Source organism: Zophobas morio, unplaced genomic scaffold (genome assembly GCF_036711695.1).
Source record: "Zophobas morio isolate AGI-343-1 ecotype UQ-CSIRO unplaced genomic scaffold, CSIRO_AGI_Zmor_V1 ptg000183l, whole genome shotgun sequence".
NCBI lineage: Eukaryota > Metazoa > Arthropoda > Insecta > Coleoptera > Tenebrionidae > Zophobas > Zophobas morio.
The window spans coordinates 155465-168296 of record NW_026972287.1 but is presented as its reverse complement, the minus strand read 5'-3'; the positions used below and the strand labels follow the sequence as shown (position 1 = coordinate 168296).

Here is a 12832-nt window from a genome sequence, read left to right as displayed (position 1 = left end):
TTTAATCCATGTTCATTAACCCGAGAGCGTCGAAGAGCAAGGCACTCTAAACTATTAAAAACGCGTTACTCTGCCTTCTTTCTGTTTTCTAATGAGCGAAGACCCCTCAAGTAATTGGCAATAAGTAAATAACCAACAAAATAACGACAGCTGGACGCTAAAGTGGAATAAGAGTAGGAATTCGTTAAGCTACGTACTTTGAGTATGAAATAGATGGTGGCGCAGAATTTATTAGCACAAAAATAAGTAGTATACTATGTTAATCCGATGTAAATAGTTGAAATAAGCATTTTACAAGCCAAAAATAAGCTTGGCAGCCGATTTAAATGTATATAATCATTAACAGAAAGGTCACTCTTTGAACGTAGTTCTTACAGACCTTTCGCTTCTCCAATAGAAGTTTCTTCCTACACAATTTAATTTTACTGGCCTTTTAAATATGTAATCCAAGCAACAATATTAACTAAATTTAAGTTATTAACGATCTTAAAAATGCTAGAACTACTAAGAAGCGACATAAATATATCAACTGTTTAAGCTGTAGTGCAAATTAGTTAAATGAAAATCCACTTCGAGGTTATCTTTTTAAGTTTTAAATCCAAATTTATAAAAAAATTTAAGCATTATGAAATTAATGATTTGTCTACATACTTTATATCTTATAAGACGCCTAGAAGTTATATTTGTAGTAAACGGACAAAAATTTATAGCGACCTACTATAAGACTAATATATGATCATCGCGAGGAATGAGGATTAAACCGCTTCACTCAAAATCGGATTATGCGTGACCTCAATAATCTGTAGACCATTTCATGTTTCCATCCCTCTTTTAACTTTGTTACGCTTTAATTGTTTTACTATATACTTTTTTAAAATTTCATAAGATTATTACTAAAGCGATTTTAAGTCATTAACTATAAAAAGTAAATTTTTTTATCCTCGTCGTTCCACGGCATCAGTTAAAAATATATTTAATTAAGTAGCTACGTCACAGTGTTAGCTGTATGATATCAAAGAAACATTATTAATGGTTCTCGACGGCACTCCTAAAAAAATAATAAAATTATCTACAGCTGTAATTAATAAGATTGCAGCTGGTGAGGTTAAAATTCTTTTATGATAACTTTGGTTGCTACCTTAACTTGGGTTAATAATAGATAATTCATCGCCCTGCTAGTGCTGTGAAAGAACTTATAGAAAATAGTCTTGATGCAGAAGCAAAGAAAATATCCATAACTGTCAAAGAAGGAGGTGTAAAGGCACTGCAAGTTCAAGACACGGGAAATGGGATCAGGGTTTTTGAATCATATATGAGTAGCACTTTGGAACGAATAAAGGAGTTTTTACAGTATTTTTTTATATAGAAAGAAGACTTGTCGATTGTTTGCAAGAGATTTACAACAAGTAAGTTAAGAGAATTTGAGGATTTAAGGCGGATTCGAACTTTCGGCTTTCGTGGTGAGGCTTTGGCTTCCATTTCCCACGTGTCGCACTTGTCTATTACCACACGGACCCGCACTGAACAATGCGCGTACAAGTGGGCCTTCTTATTTAAACTATTTTTTCTTTTTTATAAAAATACAACGTTTGCTTTTAGAGCGTTTTACTGTGACGGTCATTTGACCTCGCCCCAGCCTGGTTTGTCGGTCGAGCCTGTGCCGTGTGCTGGCAATATAGGAACCACAATCTGTGTTTGTTCATCACCTTCTTTATAGTTATTGGTCCATATCAGATCTTTTTAAAGGTGGAAGATTTATTTTATAACATGGACACCCGAAGAAAAACTTTGAAAAGTAGCAACGAGGAATATTTAAAGATTCATACTGTTGTTTGTAACTACTCGATCAATTTTCCACAAGTTTCTTTTACTTTAAAAAAGGTTTGATCATATGCTTGATGAGTTATAATTAACTAAAGATTATTAAATTAAGTTTGGGGAGGCCGCCGCTGATTATAGGACGCCTGCTGATTCCACTTCAAGAAGCAATATAAAAGCGATTTATGGGCAGAAAGTAGAAGCAGAGCTACTAGAAGTGCTTTTGTCTTTTGTCTTTTTGGTTTTTTTCTGAAGTGTACTTACAGTGCTTTAGATAGAGCAGCTTGAGGAAAGCCTCGAGTTGGGAATAGTTGGTTTGATTTCCAACGCTAACTTCTCCCTTAAGCGCGGAGTTTTTGTTTTATTCATCAACGGCCGCCTGCTGGAGTGTCCCGCTATAAGAAAAGCAATAGATAATGTGTATAGCGCTCATCTTCCTAAGCACGCGCATTCCTTTTGTTATCTCTCGCTAACGATGAACCCTGCTAACGTGGACGTCAATGTGCATCCCACCAAAAACGAGGTTTGGTTGGTTCATATCCATTTCTTCATATTATCTGCATCTGTTGTGTGACAGGTTCACTTTCTCCACGCGAACCGCATCATCGAAGTTGTCCAGGAAACCACTAGAGCACGGCTACTTGCAGAAAGCTCGTCGCGCACGTTCTATTCGCAGGTGTCCCTTTTTCCCTCTCTCTCCGTTGCACTAGTGACATTTGCATAAGTCTTTTTTATCGCTGCCCGATTCACGTGAAAGTGCTGCTCCTGTTACCCCTCAACAGCCTTCCGAAGTCAAAGTTGCTTTCTTGTCAATTTCAGTCCCTTTAGTTATTACCGGAGCGGCCAGCAGATGTATGGCCACCACATGGTTCGAACTGACCACCGCTCACAAACCCTGCACTCATTTATTGGATCACCTGCGATTGGCGACCAGTCTAGCCCACATCATAAGCGTTTTTGCTCGGAGCAAGATTTTGTTTGGTACTCTAAATCAATGGCAGATGTCCTTTTTAATTTTTCTCGAATTTAAAGTTCGGAGAGCCGCCGGTTGAAGCGCAATCCAGTGAACTTAACGAGCGTTCTGGAATGTCGGGAGGCCTTTGTAACCCACGAGGATCCCGGTATTCCGCACTCCGTTAGACGCTTGTGAGCTACCGTTCAGAGCTTGTTGTAGACGCCCGAACCATCCTCTCCCGCCACACATTTGTTGGTTGTGTGACTCGGACACTCGCTTTAATACAGAACCAAACGAAGCTTTACCTTGCCAACGTCAGAAAGCTTAGGTGCGTCCCCTGACACCCGTCCCTTCATAAAAATTCTTGACTTTTTTTCAGTCAGGAGCTTTTCTTCCAATTGGTGTTCGAGGACTTCGGGAATTTTGGCTTAATGAAATTATCTCCGACTGTTAGCCTCACGGAACTGTTAAGTTTGGCGCTCAACAGGTTCGTTTTTGGTCTTTCCATTAAAAGACGCTCCTAGTATGAACTTTACTAGTAAAGAGAGCGGCTATTCCGAGGAGGAGCACGGCCCCCAGGATCAACTCATAGCAGTAAGAAAAGTTTATGACTCTACAAGAAGGCCTCTTACTAACGCGTGCAGGCGATGGCGTCGGAGCTTGTATCCAGGGCGGATATGCTGAGAGAGGTCATTAACTATGTGTTCCTCCTTTTCTCCCTGAAAAGTTCACTGCAACGGCAGTACTTCATGATTCACGTAACGGCGAAAGGAGTGCTGGAGACGCTACCGCTTGTACTGCCGCACTACGAGCCGTCTTGGTCAAAACTTCCCATGTTTGTTCTAAGGATGGCAACGGAGGTCATCACTTGTTCATAAGAAGCTTTTGTTTTCGGTAAGCAAGGCTTTTCACTAAAAGGTGGACTGGAGTCGCGAGGTGGAGTGCTTCAGGTCCCTCGCTCTAGAGCTCAGCCTTTTCTACGCCTATGAAGGGGGCGAGGGAGACGAGCTGGCGGATAACGCCGAACGCAATTGGAAGTGGACCGTGGAACATGTGCTGTTTCCCGTCATTAGAAAAAGACTTCGACCTCCGGCCAGCCTTTTGGGCGGTCGCTGTTTGGTTCTCATTGCTGACTTACCGGACTTGTATAAAGTTTTTGAGCGCTGTTAATGCTGATTATCGGCGAGACCATTGTTAAAATTAATTGCTTGCATGCGTTGTGAGCAGTCGTGTCAAACTGGAATAACACAATTTTATTAAAAGAAGCATCAAAACTTTTGAAGGAGATGACGGTAATTTGGCAGCTCCTGTCGGACTTTCTTATTTATCTTGACTCGCTCATAAAAAATTGGGCAATCCAATGAAATACACTGATCGATCGCCTGCTCGCTTGGTTCACCTAAACACCGCGAGCAAATCTTTATAGAAATATGTTGGCGTTAATAATAGTTAAATGTACCAATAACGGCGCTTATAAAGTGGTTAATGCTTTTTAGAATCCAATAAGAAAAGTGGAATATACAAAACCAACCATATATAGATGTTTTCGTGTGTACTCCACGTTTCGCTGAGCAGAGAGCAGGCAAAAATAGGACTTTTGTGGGGATGCCCTGCACGGCTGGCATAATGAGGCATCCTCTCTAAATAGACACTGTTCAGTAGTGCTTGGAAATATCAATAAGAAATATTAATATATTGAGTGGGGCCACTACTCTGTGCAAAAGGAGTGGCAAACGGCGCAGTTCTTTGAGGAGTAATACTGCTCAATAACCCTCTTCTTCCGAGGAGGGCTCCTTGCTCGTAGGGAGCTTACTTCTGGTAAGGACCTTCTAGAAAAGGCGCTTTCTGTCGATGGCGCTTTCTTTCTAACGGATAGTTCAGCGTACCAATTTTCAGGATCTTCTCCTGGTTCGGTAGGAGTTACGTAGTCTTAAGGCCGCTAAGCACGACAATAGCGGTTCTTACCAAGTAGCCCGAAGACTCGGCTAAGTGGCGGTATCAGCTGTTTCTTGATGTAATACTACAAAGGCATTATGTATCGGAAAAAGAGTAGTAATAAAGGACCGAAAGCAAATACCTTCGTATTAAGAAAAGCAGTTTCGTCATAGAGGAAGTCGTATAGGCTGCAGACATTATCAATGAGGCGGTTCGTTCGGGCGCCATAAGTCACCTAAAAAAGGCATTGAAAGATCTGTCTTGTGATTATCACGCTCAGCCGTTAAGGCGCTGCTATGACGTCACTGATGTTCTACTATTCCAATCAGTACCAAATAAGGAACTCGTTCGCCATAGAGACAAATGTTTGCTGTGTCCGCCTCTCTGCCACGTGCGCTGTCAAAGTATGATACGGCAAGCGAAGGAGATCAGAACTACGCTAACCACGCCACGACGACGGGCTGGAGGTGCGGGCGCTTGTAGGAGTTCACTTTATTTTCCTTGCAGATAATTAGGTCTGCCAGCGGAGCATTACCGCGTGCACAACTTTAAGATCTCGCGTGGGACCTTGCGGAGAAACCAGTCCTTTCTCAAGCCGCCTCATTTTCTTCTGCACGTATTTCTTGATGGTCGCCAAACTTTGTCCCTCAAAAAGAAACTTGAGAGCATTCTCTAACAGCTTAACTTCCATTGGATAATGAAGGAAAGGAAGACTCGCCAAGCCACTAACGCACCTTTGAGGCATAAGGGCAGCCATCCCGGCGCACCGTCTCAATACCTACCCTTGTAGTTTATAAGATGCCAGAATAAAGTAGACATCTACAGCTGGAATAAAAAACACGCGCCTTTGGCATCGAAGAGCGGCTCTTGCTGGGACGGCGACTCGTATTGGTTCCCGACGTATCTTTTTTTGGCCAGGAGAATGCAGGGAAGATAGACCTGCAACGCCAGTAGTACAGAAGGTTTCCAGCAGAAATTGACTGGATAGGGCTACTTTTTCCAACTTCAGACAGACTGGTCGAGGGTTGCTCAGCGTAACGTAATTGGCTATTTCCTTCCCAATTTTGAACGCCTCTTCCTTCAGGAGCAGTAAATAGATGTTCTACTTTATATTTCGTCAATCTGCTTGTATAAGAACCTTCGATCGGTGTCTTAGAAGGACAAACAAACTGTCTGTATCGCCTGCAGGGAGTGCTTCATTAGAGCAGGCCACAAACAAACTTTCAGTAAGCAGTAAACCGTATATGACTTCCGCATCCCAAAGTTTATTGCTATTTACGGCCCGGATAGCCCTTTCCAGCGTTTCTCGCGCCGTCTGTAACGAGTGAATAATAAAATTAAAGTAAAATAAAGAAAAAAAACCTGAACGATACTGTCGGCTATATCGACGCATGGCATCCGCCCGGAATAACTGGCAGCCGTATATCCAAAAGTCTTGTGGTAATGCAATGTTTTACATAAGGGGGGATTGAAGCAGGCAATAAGCCAAGGAGACCACGTTGGAAATCATCTTGAGGCCGAACTGCCGAGAATCTAAAGTTTTAAATATATCCTTGTGCGTTGCTTGGTAGAGTTTCATAGACTTTTAGGCCGACGTTAATTGGACGTTGCTTTTCCATAAAACTAATAAAGTACATCTTTAATCATAATTCGTGTTCTGAGAAGCTCCGACAGCAGAAGAGGAAGAACACCAACTTTGATCTATTCACAGTGCCGGCAAAGACTGGACATAGTGGTAAGTATGCACCCCATTACTTTTTTCTTGAGAAACACGACGCCGTTGGGAGAAACACTCAAGCCACCTTCGGACTGTAGCTTTGATACTACCCAAGACGGATAAACTACGAGTTCAGTCCCCAATTGCTTCCTGTCTGTGCTTTGCATACGACCTAGACAGGCAATGACGCTGCTCAGAGTATGATGGTAACTAATGAAGTCTATAAACCCAAACAAGTCGAGTAGCAGTAGTTGTAGGCGATCATGATGGACGGATAGAGCGACTGGAAGTCTAGTACGACGACAGGAGACGTATAGAAGCAGCTCTGGTAACGTAGCCTCTAAGAAGAGCAACCCGTGAAACCGAAGAAGCAATGACCTTGGGCTCCAGGACCAATGGGATGCATTCAGGGGCACGTTGGGCGGCCACCCTTTCCTTTGAGGGCGAAACGGCAATATAATTGAAAGCTTTGGCCACGCGCAGCATCATCGCTTCTACTTTAAACTTATGATTGGTTAATGATAAAGAGTCAAATCTCATTCATTCGGTAAGTTACTTGCGATCCACGTGTTATCACTGAGAATAGGTCAGTTCCGTAGATTCGAGCGAGTTCACTTTTTTTTCCTTCATAATAAATGGTGAAAAAGAGTGGGCCAATTTCAGTTGTAAGTACCGAAAAATTCAAGTTCTCTCAAAATAATTAGCACGCCCATCGCGCGGTCCACGCAGTACTGCACAGCTCGCAGTCTCTCCACTTCTGTCCCGCTATATCAATCTTAATAATAACCACAAGCACAATGCCAATAAGAGACCTGAACCATCTGTGCAGCATTTGTACTGAATATTTGGGAACTCTGTGGTGGGCCTGAGTCAACCAAAGGAAGCTAAGCCGGTGCGGAGAAAATAACTACGATTGTTCAGTTACCACGTGGTACATAACATTCTCGAACGTGTAGTTATTTAACGATATTTCTGCTCTGCACCGGCGCCAGAGATTGATGCATATGCGGCCTGTAACCACGAGATCTTGGCGCAAAAAACTACCACCTCTTGAGAAGTTTGATAAAAAAGGGGAAAGTTTACCGGAATCGTGAGTATAAGCCCAAAGATTAGTTTCCTTGCCGGCACTTTCGGGCTGGAGTTGACATATATCGAAACTGCGAGTTGGTAATGAGCGCGATGCAGCAACCAGAAATGTCGTCCAGCGAGAAAGGAGTTGTTGCAGGTTCATATTGAAGAAACACAATGCTCTATCAGTGGACAGCGTGTTGACTAATAGTGCCGAAAGTAACAGGCGTATATATGGACCGCGCTACAAGAAAGCCCCAACTGCCTCGCTGGATGTCGAAGCCGGCAAGAATATCGGGATCAATGCGCCTTACTAAAGCAACAAGGCGCGTCAGCACTTCCTCCTCCGCTGAATATATCTCCACAGCAAACCCTTCGAAAAGGTAACAAGCACAGAAGATGAGTGGGGCTATGCAAAACACAAACCTCGTGAAACCCACGAACGCAAACAATAATTGCATCTGCAGCAAAGTAGGACGCCCTGCAATAAAAAGTGTAAATTCGTAATGCCAACTTGCCTAAGCTTGCTTCCCTTTACAAAGTCAGTTCCTTTAAGTAAGTCGTTATCGATGCAGTATGCCACAGCGTACACGGCGTCCTTTTCCGGATTCGGATAAGAAGTTTCGGAACCTTCAATAAATGTAAAAGTAAAGAGAAGAAAAATATGACAATATGGAATACAACCAGCAAGCACCTCCACGGACATCGTGGTTATATGCTGGTATTGATGTAACCGCTGTATGTCCGCCAGACTCCCCCGCGAAAAGCGAAACCCAAGAGTGGAAAAGGGAGAGACAAGGCTTGGCGGAATAACAAACTCGCCCGTCGCTTTCTTTTCCTCATTGGTCGCTTTTTCGGCTATAAACTCGAGGTTTTTCTGGTGTGCACCGGGTTTTTTTATCGCCAAGTCCGCCACCGAAGGAGGATCCGTGACGGGTTTATAGACGTACAAGCCCTGAACAGAGTACGTAGAGAAGCCTTCAACATTTTTATCGTGAGCCATAGTGACAGTATTATTATTGTTATTATGATGTTGTTGTAATGTAGGCGAGGTGGGTGCTGGAGGAGAAGAGAGAGTGAAGTGTCTCCTCTCAGGGGACCACATGCTAAGCATATGCTGCGAGAGCAGAGAGGTCCCATCTGTGGTGGCAGGGAGCTGCGGTGTCAGGGCGTTTTCTCCCGCATGGAAACCTTTTCATGCTGTGAAGGCCACAAAAGAACCACTAAGATTGGAGAAATCTTACAGTCTGCCCAGTCATTTGGCGACAAAAGGCCAATCGTAGCAAGTATGTCTTTCTCGTTGCTATCGCTCTCCTCATCGCTACTCAGCAACAACAATACGGCGTTAATGTCTCTCTTTAATAGTAATGCTCCAATGAGACTTTTCAACGGGCGCGGCAGCATTCCTTTCCATATACTCCGTCGAAACAAAATCGTCTATCACGCGCTCGTCCACCACAACGGCCTCTTCTGGGATTGAACTCTGCGTGTTCTGCTGAAACAAACGGTACGCTTCCAACTTCTCCTCCAGTTCTTCGCCTTCGGAGAGTCCGTTTTGGGTGTGAATACTTCTGATTATCTCCAGCACGCCTGTTTAGTCTTATTACTAACAGCTTTTATAAGGAAAATCAGTGGGTTCATTCGTGGCCCCGAATAGCATAGTAACATATAAAATACTGTGCAAGTCTTGTGATAACGGAACTTCTGCTTCTTCTGTAACGCACTTGGACGACACTTGAAGGGAAGTGGACGGTGGCGATGCTGTTCCGGACGTTCCAACTTCTGTCGTTGAACCGTCACTTGCCTTTGGCTGTTCAAAAAACGGATACTCGTCACTGCTGAGCAGATTTAGTTCAGGGGCAGATCGCAAAGGCTTTATAAAGATAAACACTTGTGTGTTTTGGTAAAGGGTTAAGAACTTAAAAAATCAAACCGAGAAATCGAGTTTCAAAAAACTTCTTCTGCGTTCTTCATCTTCCCACAAGGAAGAGAGATTGCGGATTCGCCCTGATAAGTATAATCTAGTAAAGCCGTCTGCAGAAGAATAAAATAGACTCACCGAAAGTATGGCAAAACCGATCCTTCTTAAGCCACTGCACGTTTAAAATTGCATCGACAGTTGCATCGAGCTCTAATTCCGAAAAACTAACGTATTCATAAAATTTATATAGTAGTTTTAACTAAAGATGATGAAACGTGAAAGTTTAACCTTTAACAATTAATTTTATTTTTAATAAACTTTAATTAATTACTGAAATTATGAACACTAAAAGCTGAATAAGTAATGATAGTTCAATAAATATTAATGACTGCAGAAAATTTAATTTTACAGCCTACAGCACCTTTCACGCTCTTGTTTATTAGAGTTTAGAAGGAAGGAAGGAAGATCCTTCACGATCCAGCGGCGTTGAAGTTCACCGGAAACTTCCGTCTCCCTTTGAGAGTTGCTCGGCGAGCTCAACGATTCAACACTCCCGTTGAAAACCATATGCTTCTGTTGGTCATATACACGGCAGTACTCCATCCAAACGGGATCCAAAGGGGAAGTAGAGGTGCCGCACAAGCTAGACTCGGCGCGAAATTTAACATCCGACAGATGGATGAAATCCATTCCGTTGATGTTGTAATCCTGAAACACAGGCGTGAGTTAATATATATATTTAACCGAAATAAAAGTAAAGTAAAACTTGATGTCACCATCATAAACTGAAGGATATAAGAAATGTGACTTTCATAAGTTATAAAGCGCCTGTTAAGAACGGCCCCTTAAGCAAAAGAAAAGTGTATTGTTGCACTGAAACAGTAATAGAGAAAAGCAAAGACTAAACCTTTTTGAAGTAATCTGGAGGCCACAGACACCAAACTTGGGTCATAAAGGAATATTTTTATAAATAATCTTTCTTCCGCAGAGAAACCATAAAAGGGAAATCCTTTATACAAAATAAACGTGCGGTGAATTTTATGAAAGCGAACTAAATTTATATTGCATACCTCTAACTACGATAGTATCAAAAATATATTCATCGGGCTTTGAGGCAAGTGCCTCTTTATTGGACGAAAACTCGAGTTTTTTACCTTTAATTCAAAAAATCGCGGTTGTTTATGGTTAATAAATATTTATAGATAAACCATTAAACTTTCTAAGGGCGGCCATCAAACTTTTTCTGAATACAATATTTAATTCTCTGTATATATGGTAATCATCATCTTCAAACCCTTCGAGAGTTGCAAAAAAATAAGGTAAACTTCCGTGAAGATGAAGGCAGCAGTTTTGCCCTTATTACACAATACATTATTATAATTCAATAGTAAATAGGGAAAGTACCCAATGCATTAGGTCCAAATATCCTAATAACTGGTACTTTTCTTCCCTTCTCTGCTAACACGATTCCGGGGAACTGAGTTATGTAATAGTCTATACAAACAACTCTGATTGAAAACAATGCAGTGTTTTCTTTAGTTGCTTCGCAGTCATCTTGCGTTTGATACATTTTTAAAAAGGAATAATAAGAGTTGTTTTCCTTGGACACAAATCCATAATAACTACTGGGCAAACGAAACTTAATAAGATTGTATTGACTTTCCTCTACACAACTGTTTGAACAAAATATTAATTAAACTTTATAAATAATTATAAATTTTGCAGATATCTTTTGTTTAAGACTTTTTTTAATTTACGACTATTTGAAGCATTACTAGGTTTTATTACTGAGTAAAGTTATACAACTACCAACTCTTGCTGCCTAAACCCGTAAAATTATTTCTCTCAGTTTATTGGTGTGGAAGAGAATTTTTTATTACTTACTACGCACCTTAACTCTATATACTAAAATTTGGCTTTTAGACTAGAATGTATATGTATATAGGTTTAAGATTAAAGTAATCTAAACTAAATGTGTCAGATTGGACGAATCGGAATTTAAAAGTTACCTTCGCTGTGTTAATTCCTCCGCATTGAACTCGCAAATATATCAAGTTATAACCGCGCACTGAAGTTTTAGTAAGAAAATGCGATGTCAGCTGCTTCTATTATCGAATGCTGTACTAGGCTTTTCTAAGTTGTTAATTCATTTTGTTTAAGAGACTATTTCTGTCGATGTTATAATCTAAATATGTATAATAATCTATGAACACTTAAACAACGAAAAAGTGTTTTGGGCTACAGTATTGCTTTTAGCTCGTAAAAAAGGGAGTATACCATTGATATTAGTCAGTCACGCCTTGGTATATTACCTTTTTAAGACCTTAAAGCTTTTGTTACAAACAGTCCTCATATAAAACGACATGAGTTATTTCACAGTAATTAAGCAGATAAAGATAATAAAAAATCATATCGTAATATTATGTATTTTATTGTAAGATAGATTTAAAAACTAAACTGCGCTTGCGTATAAAGACTTAAATACTTCTGAGAGAACCGGAAATTTTTTCTTGTATTTCAAAAATTCTTGGTTCTCCTTAAGAGATTTTAGGAGAACCGCAAAACTTTGCTTCATGGTCTCAGGGCTAACTTTTGAACATGAATGGATATTTAAATCATCCAATTTTTTATTGTTATCACAGGCAAAGCAGACATAATCTTCTGTCATACTAATCATATCAGTTATGCAACTAAAGTAGTCCTCGTCAATGTAAAATTCATCCGAATCTAAAATGTCCTTGTAAAGATTTTTTACAAATCCTGCATATTCTGAAAGGTCTTCCAACTGTTGGCTACTGCAACAAGTGGATTGAGCTCCAGGACAATAATATTGAACGGCGGTGATATCACCATTATTTTCATCAGTTGAGTTAAAAATGTTTTTATAAGCTAGACTACAGCTGCTTTCGGTATTAGTTTCTATGTCTAGTTCAGGATACATTATATTAGGATCATTTTTTGGCTTCATTGAGTTTACTAAAATTAACGCGGAAGCAAGAGCTAGAGAGAAGAAAACCATTTTTCAAAAGGACAGTAAGTATTCCGAAGAAAGTGAGTTAAAAATGGAAAAAATTTAGTATTTATAAGGGTTTTAAATTATCAAAGATGAGCAACACTGGAATGGTAGGAATGTTTAAAAAATGGATACATCTTAATAGCGATTATACCAATTCCTTGTTACAAGTGTTTCTTTTTTTTAACTTCTCTATTTCAATACTACCAAAGAAGTATTATTTATACTACCAAAGGAGTATTATTTATAGTACCAAAGGAGTATTATTATAAGCGACTTAATCATTTCAAAAGGTTAGGTATGTGTAAACCCTGAATATCAACAAAGTACCAACTTATTAGCTAGCCCTATACTTTATTTTTATTATCTTAAAAAATTATTTTTCTTACTAACTTTTGTTATAAC

The 12832-nt window shown here is 40.4% G+C and overlaps 1 protein-coding gene and 1 pseudogene across 1 annotated transcript; one reads left to right on the top strand and one right to left on the bottom strand.

Annotated features, from left to right (window-relative positions):
- The first annotated feature begins 1029 nt into the window (after nucleotides 1-1029).
- LOC135145793 (DNA mismatch repair protein Mlh1-like) lies at nucleotides 1030-4005 on the top strand (annotated as a pseudogene).
- A 36-nt stretch (nucleotides 4006-4041) lies between these two features.
- LOC135145792 (DNA polymerase zeta catalytic subunit-like) lies at nucleotides 4042-10984 on the bottom strand. The gene is made up of 39 exons (XM_064077928.1): nucleotides 10819-10984; nucleotides 10623-10769; nucleotides 10485-10568; nucleotides 10322-10423; nucleotides 10191-10258; nucleotides 9836-10122; nucleotides 9553-9638; nucleotides 9427-9500; nucleotides 9171-9366; nucleotides 8876-9083; nucleotides 8738-8814; nucleotides 8178-8684; nucleotides 8032-8123; nucleotides 7920-7974; nucleotides 7734-7866; nucleotides 7509-7675; nucleotides 7351-7451; nucleotides 7238-7290; nucleotides 7099-7190; nucleotides 6982-7049; nucleotides 6804-6929; nucleotides 6654-6750; nucleotides 6464-6597; nucleotides 6344-6409; nucleotides 6204-6290; nucleotides 6071-6142; nucleotides 5948-6023; nucleotides 5847-5890; nucleotides 5703-5786; nucleotides 5554-5647; nucleotides 5443-5486; nucleotides 5276-5366; nucleotides 5153-5225; nucleotides 5041-5104; nucleotides 4851-4943; nucleotides 4739-4793; nucleotides 4486-4678; nucleotides 4305-4413; nucleotides 4042-4191 (listed from the first exon to the last, which is right to left on the bottom strand). The coding sequence occupies exons 1-39, from the start codon at nucleotides 10982-10984 to the stop codon at nucleotides 4042-4044; spliced, it is 4515 nt and encodes a 1504-aa protein (XP_063933998.1).
- Between the last annotated feature and the right edge of the window lie 1848 nt (nucleotides 10985-12832).

Excerpts from the sequence above, each read along its gene's own strand:
- LOC135145792 (XM_064077928.1), bottom strand. The coding sequence starts at position 10,984 with ATGTATCAAACGCAAGATGACTGCGAAGCAACTAAAGAAAACACTGCA. Across the intron at positions 7,676-7,733 it reads TGGGGCTTTCTTGTAGCGCG|AGCATTGTGTTTCTTCAATA; the intron begins GTCCATATATAC and ends GTCCACTGATAG. Across the intron at positions 7,291-7,350 it reads AGAATGTTATGTACCACGTG|GCCCACCACAGAGTTCCCAA; the intron begins GTAACTGAACAA and ends TGGTTGACTCAG.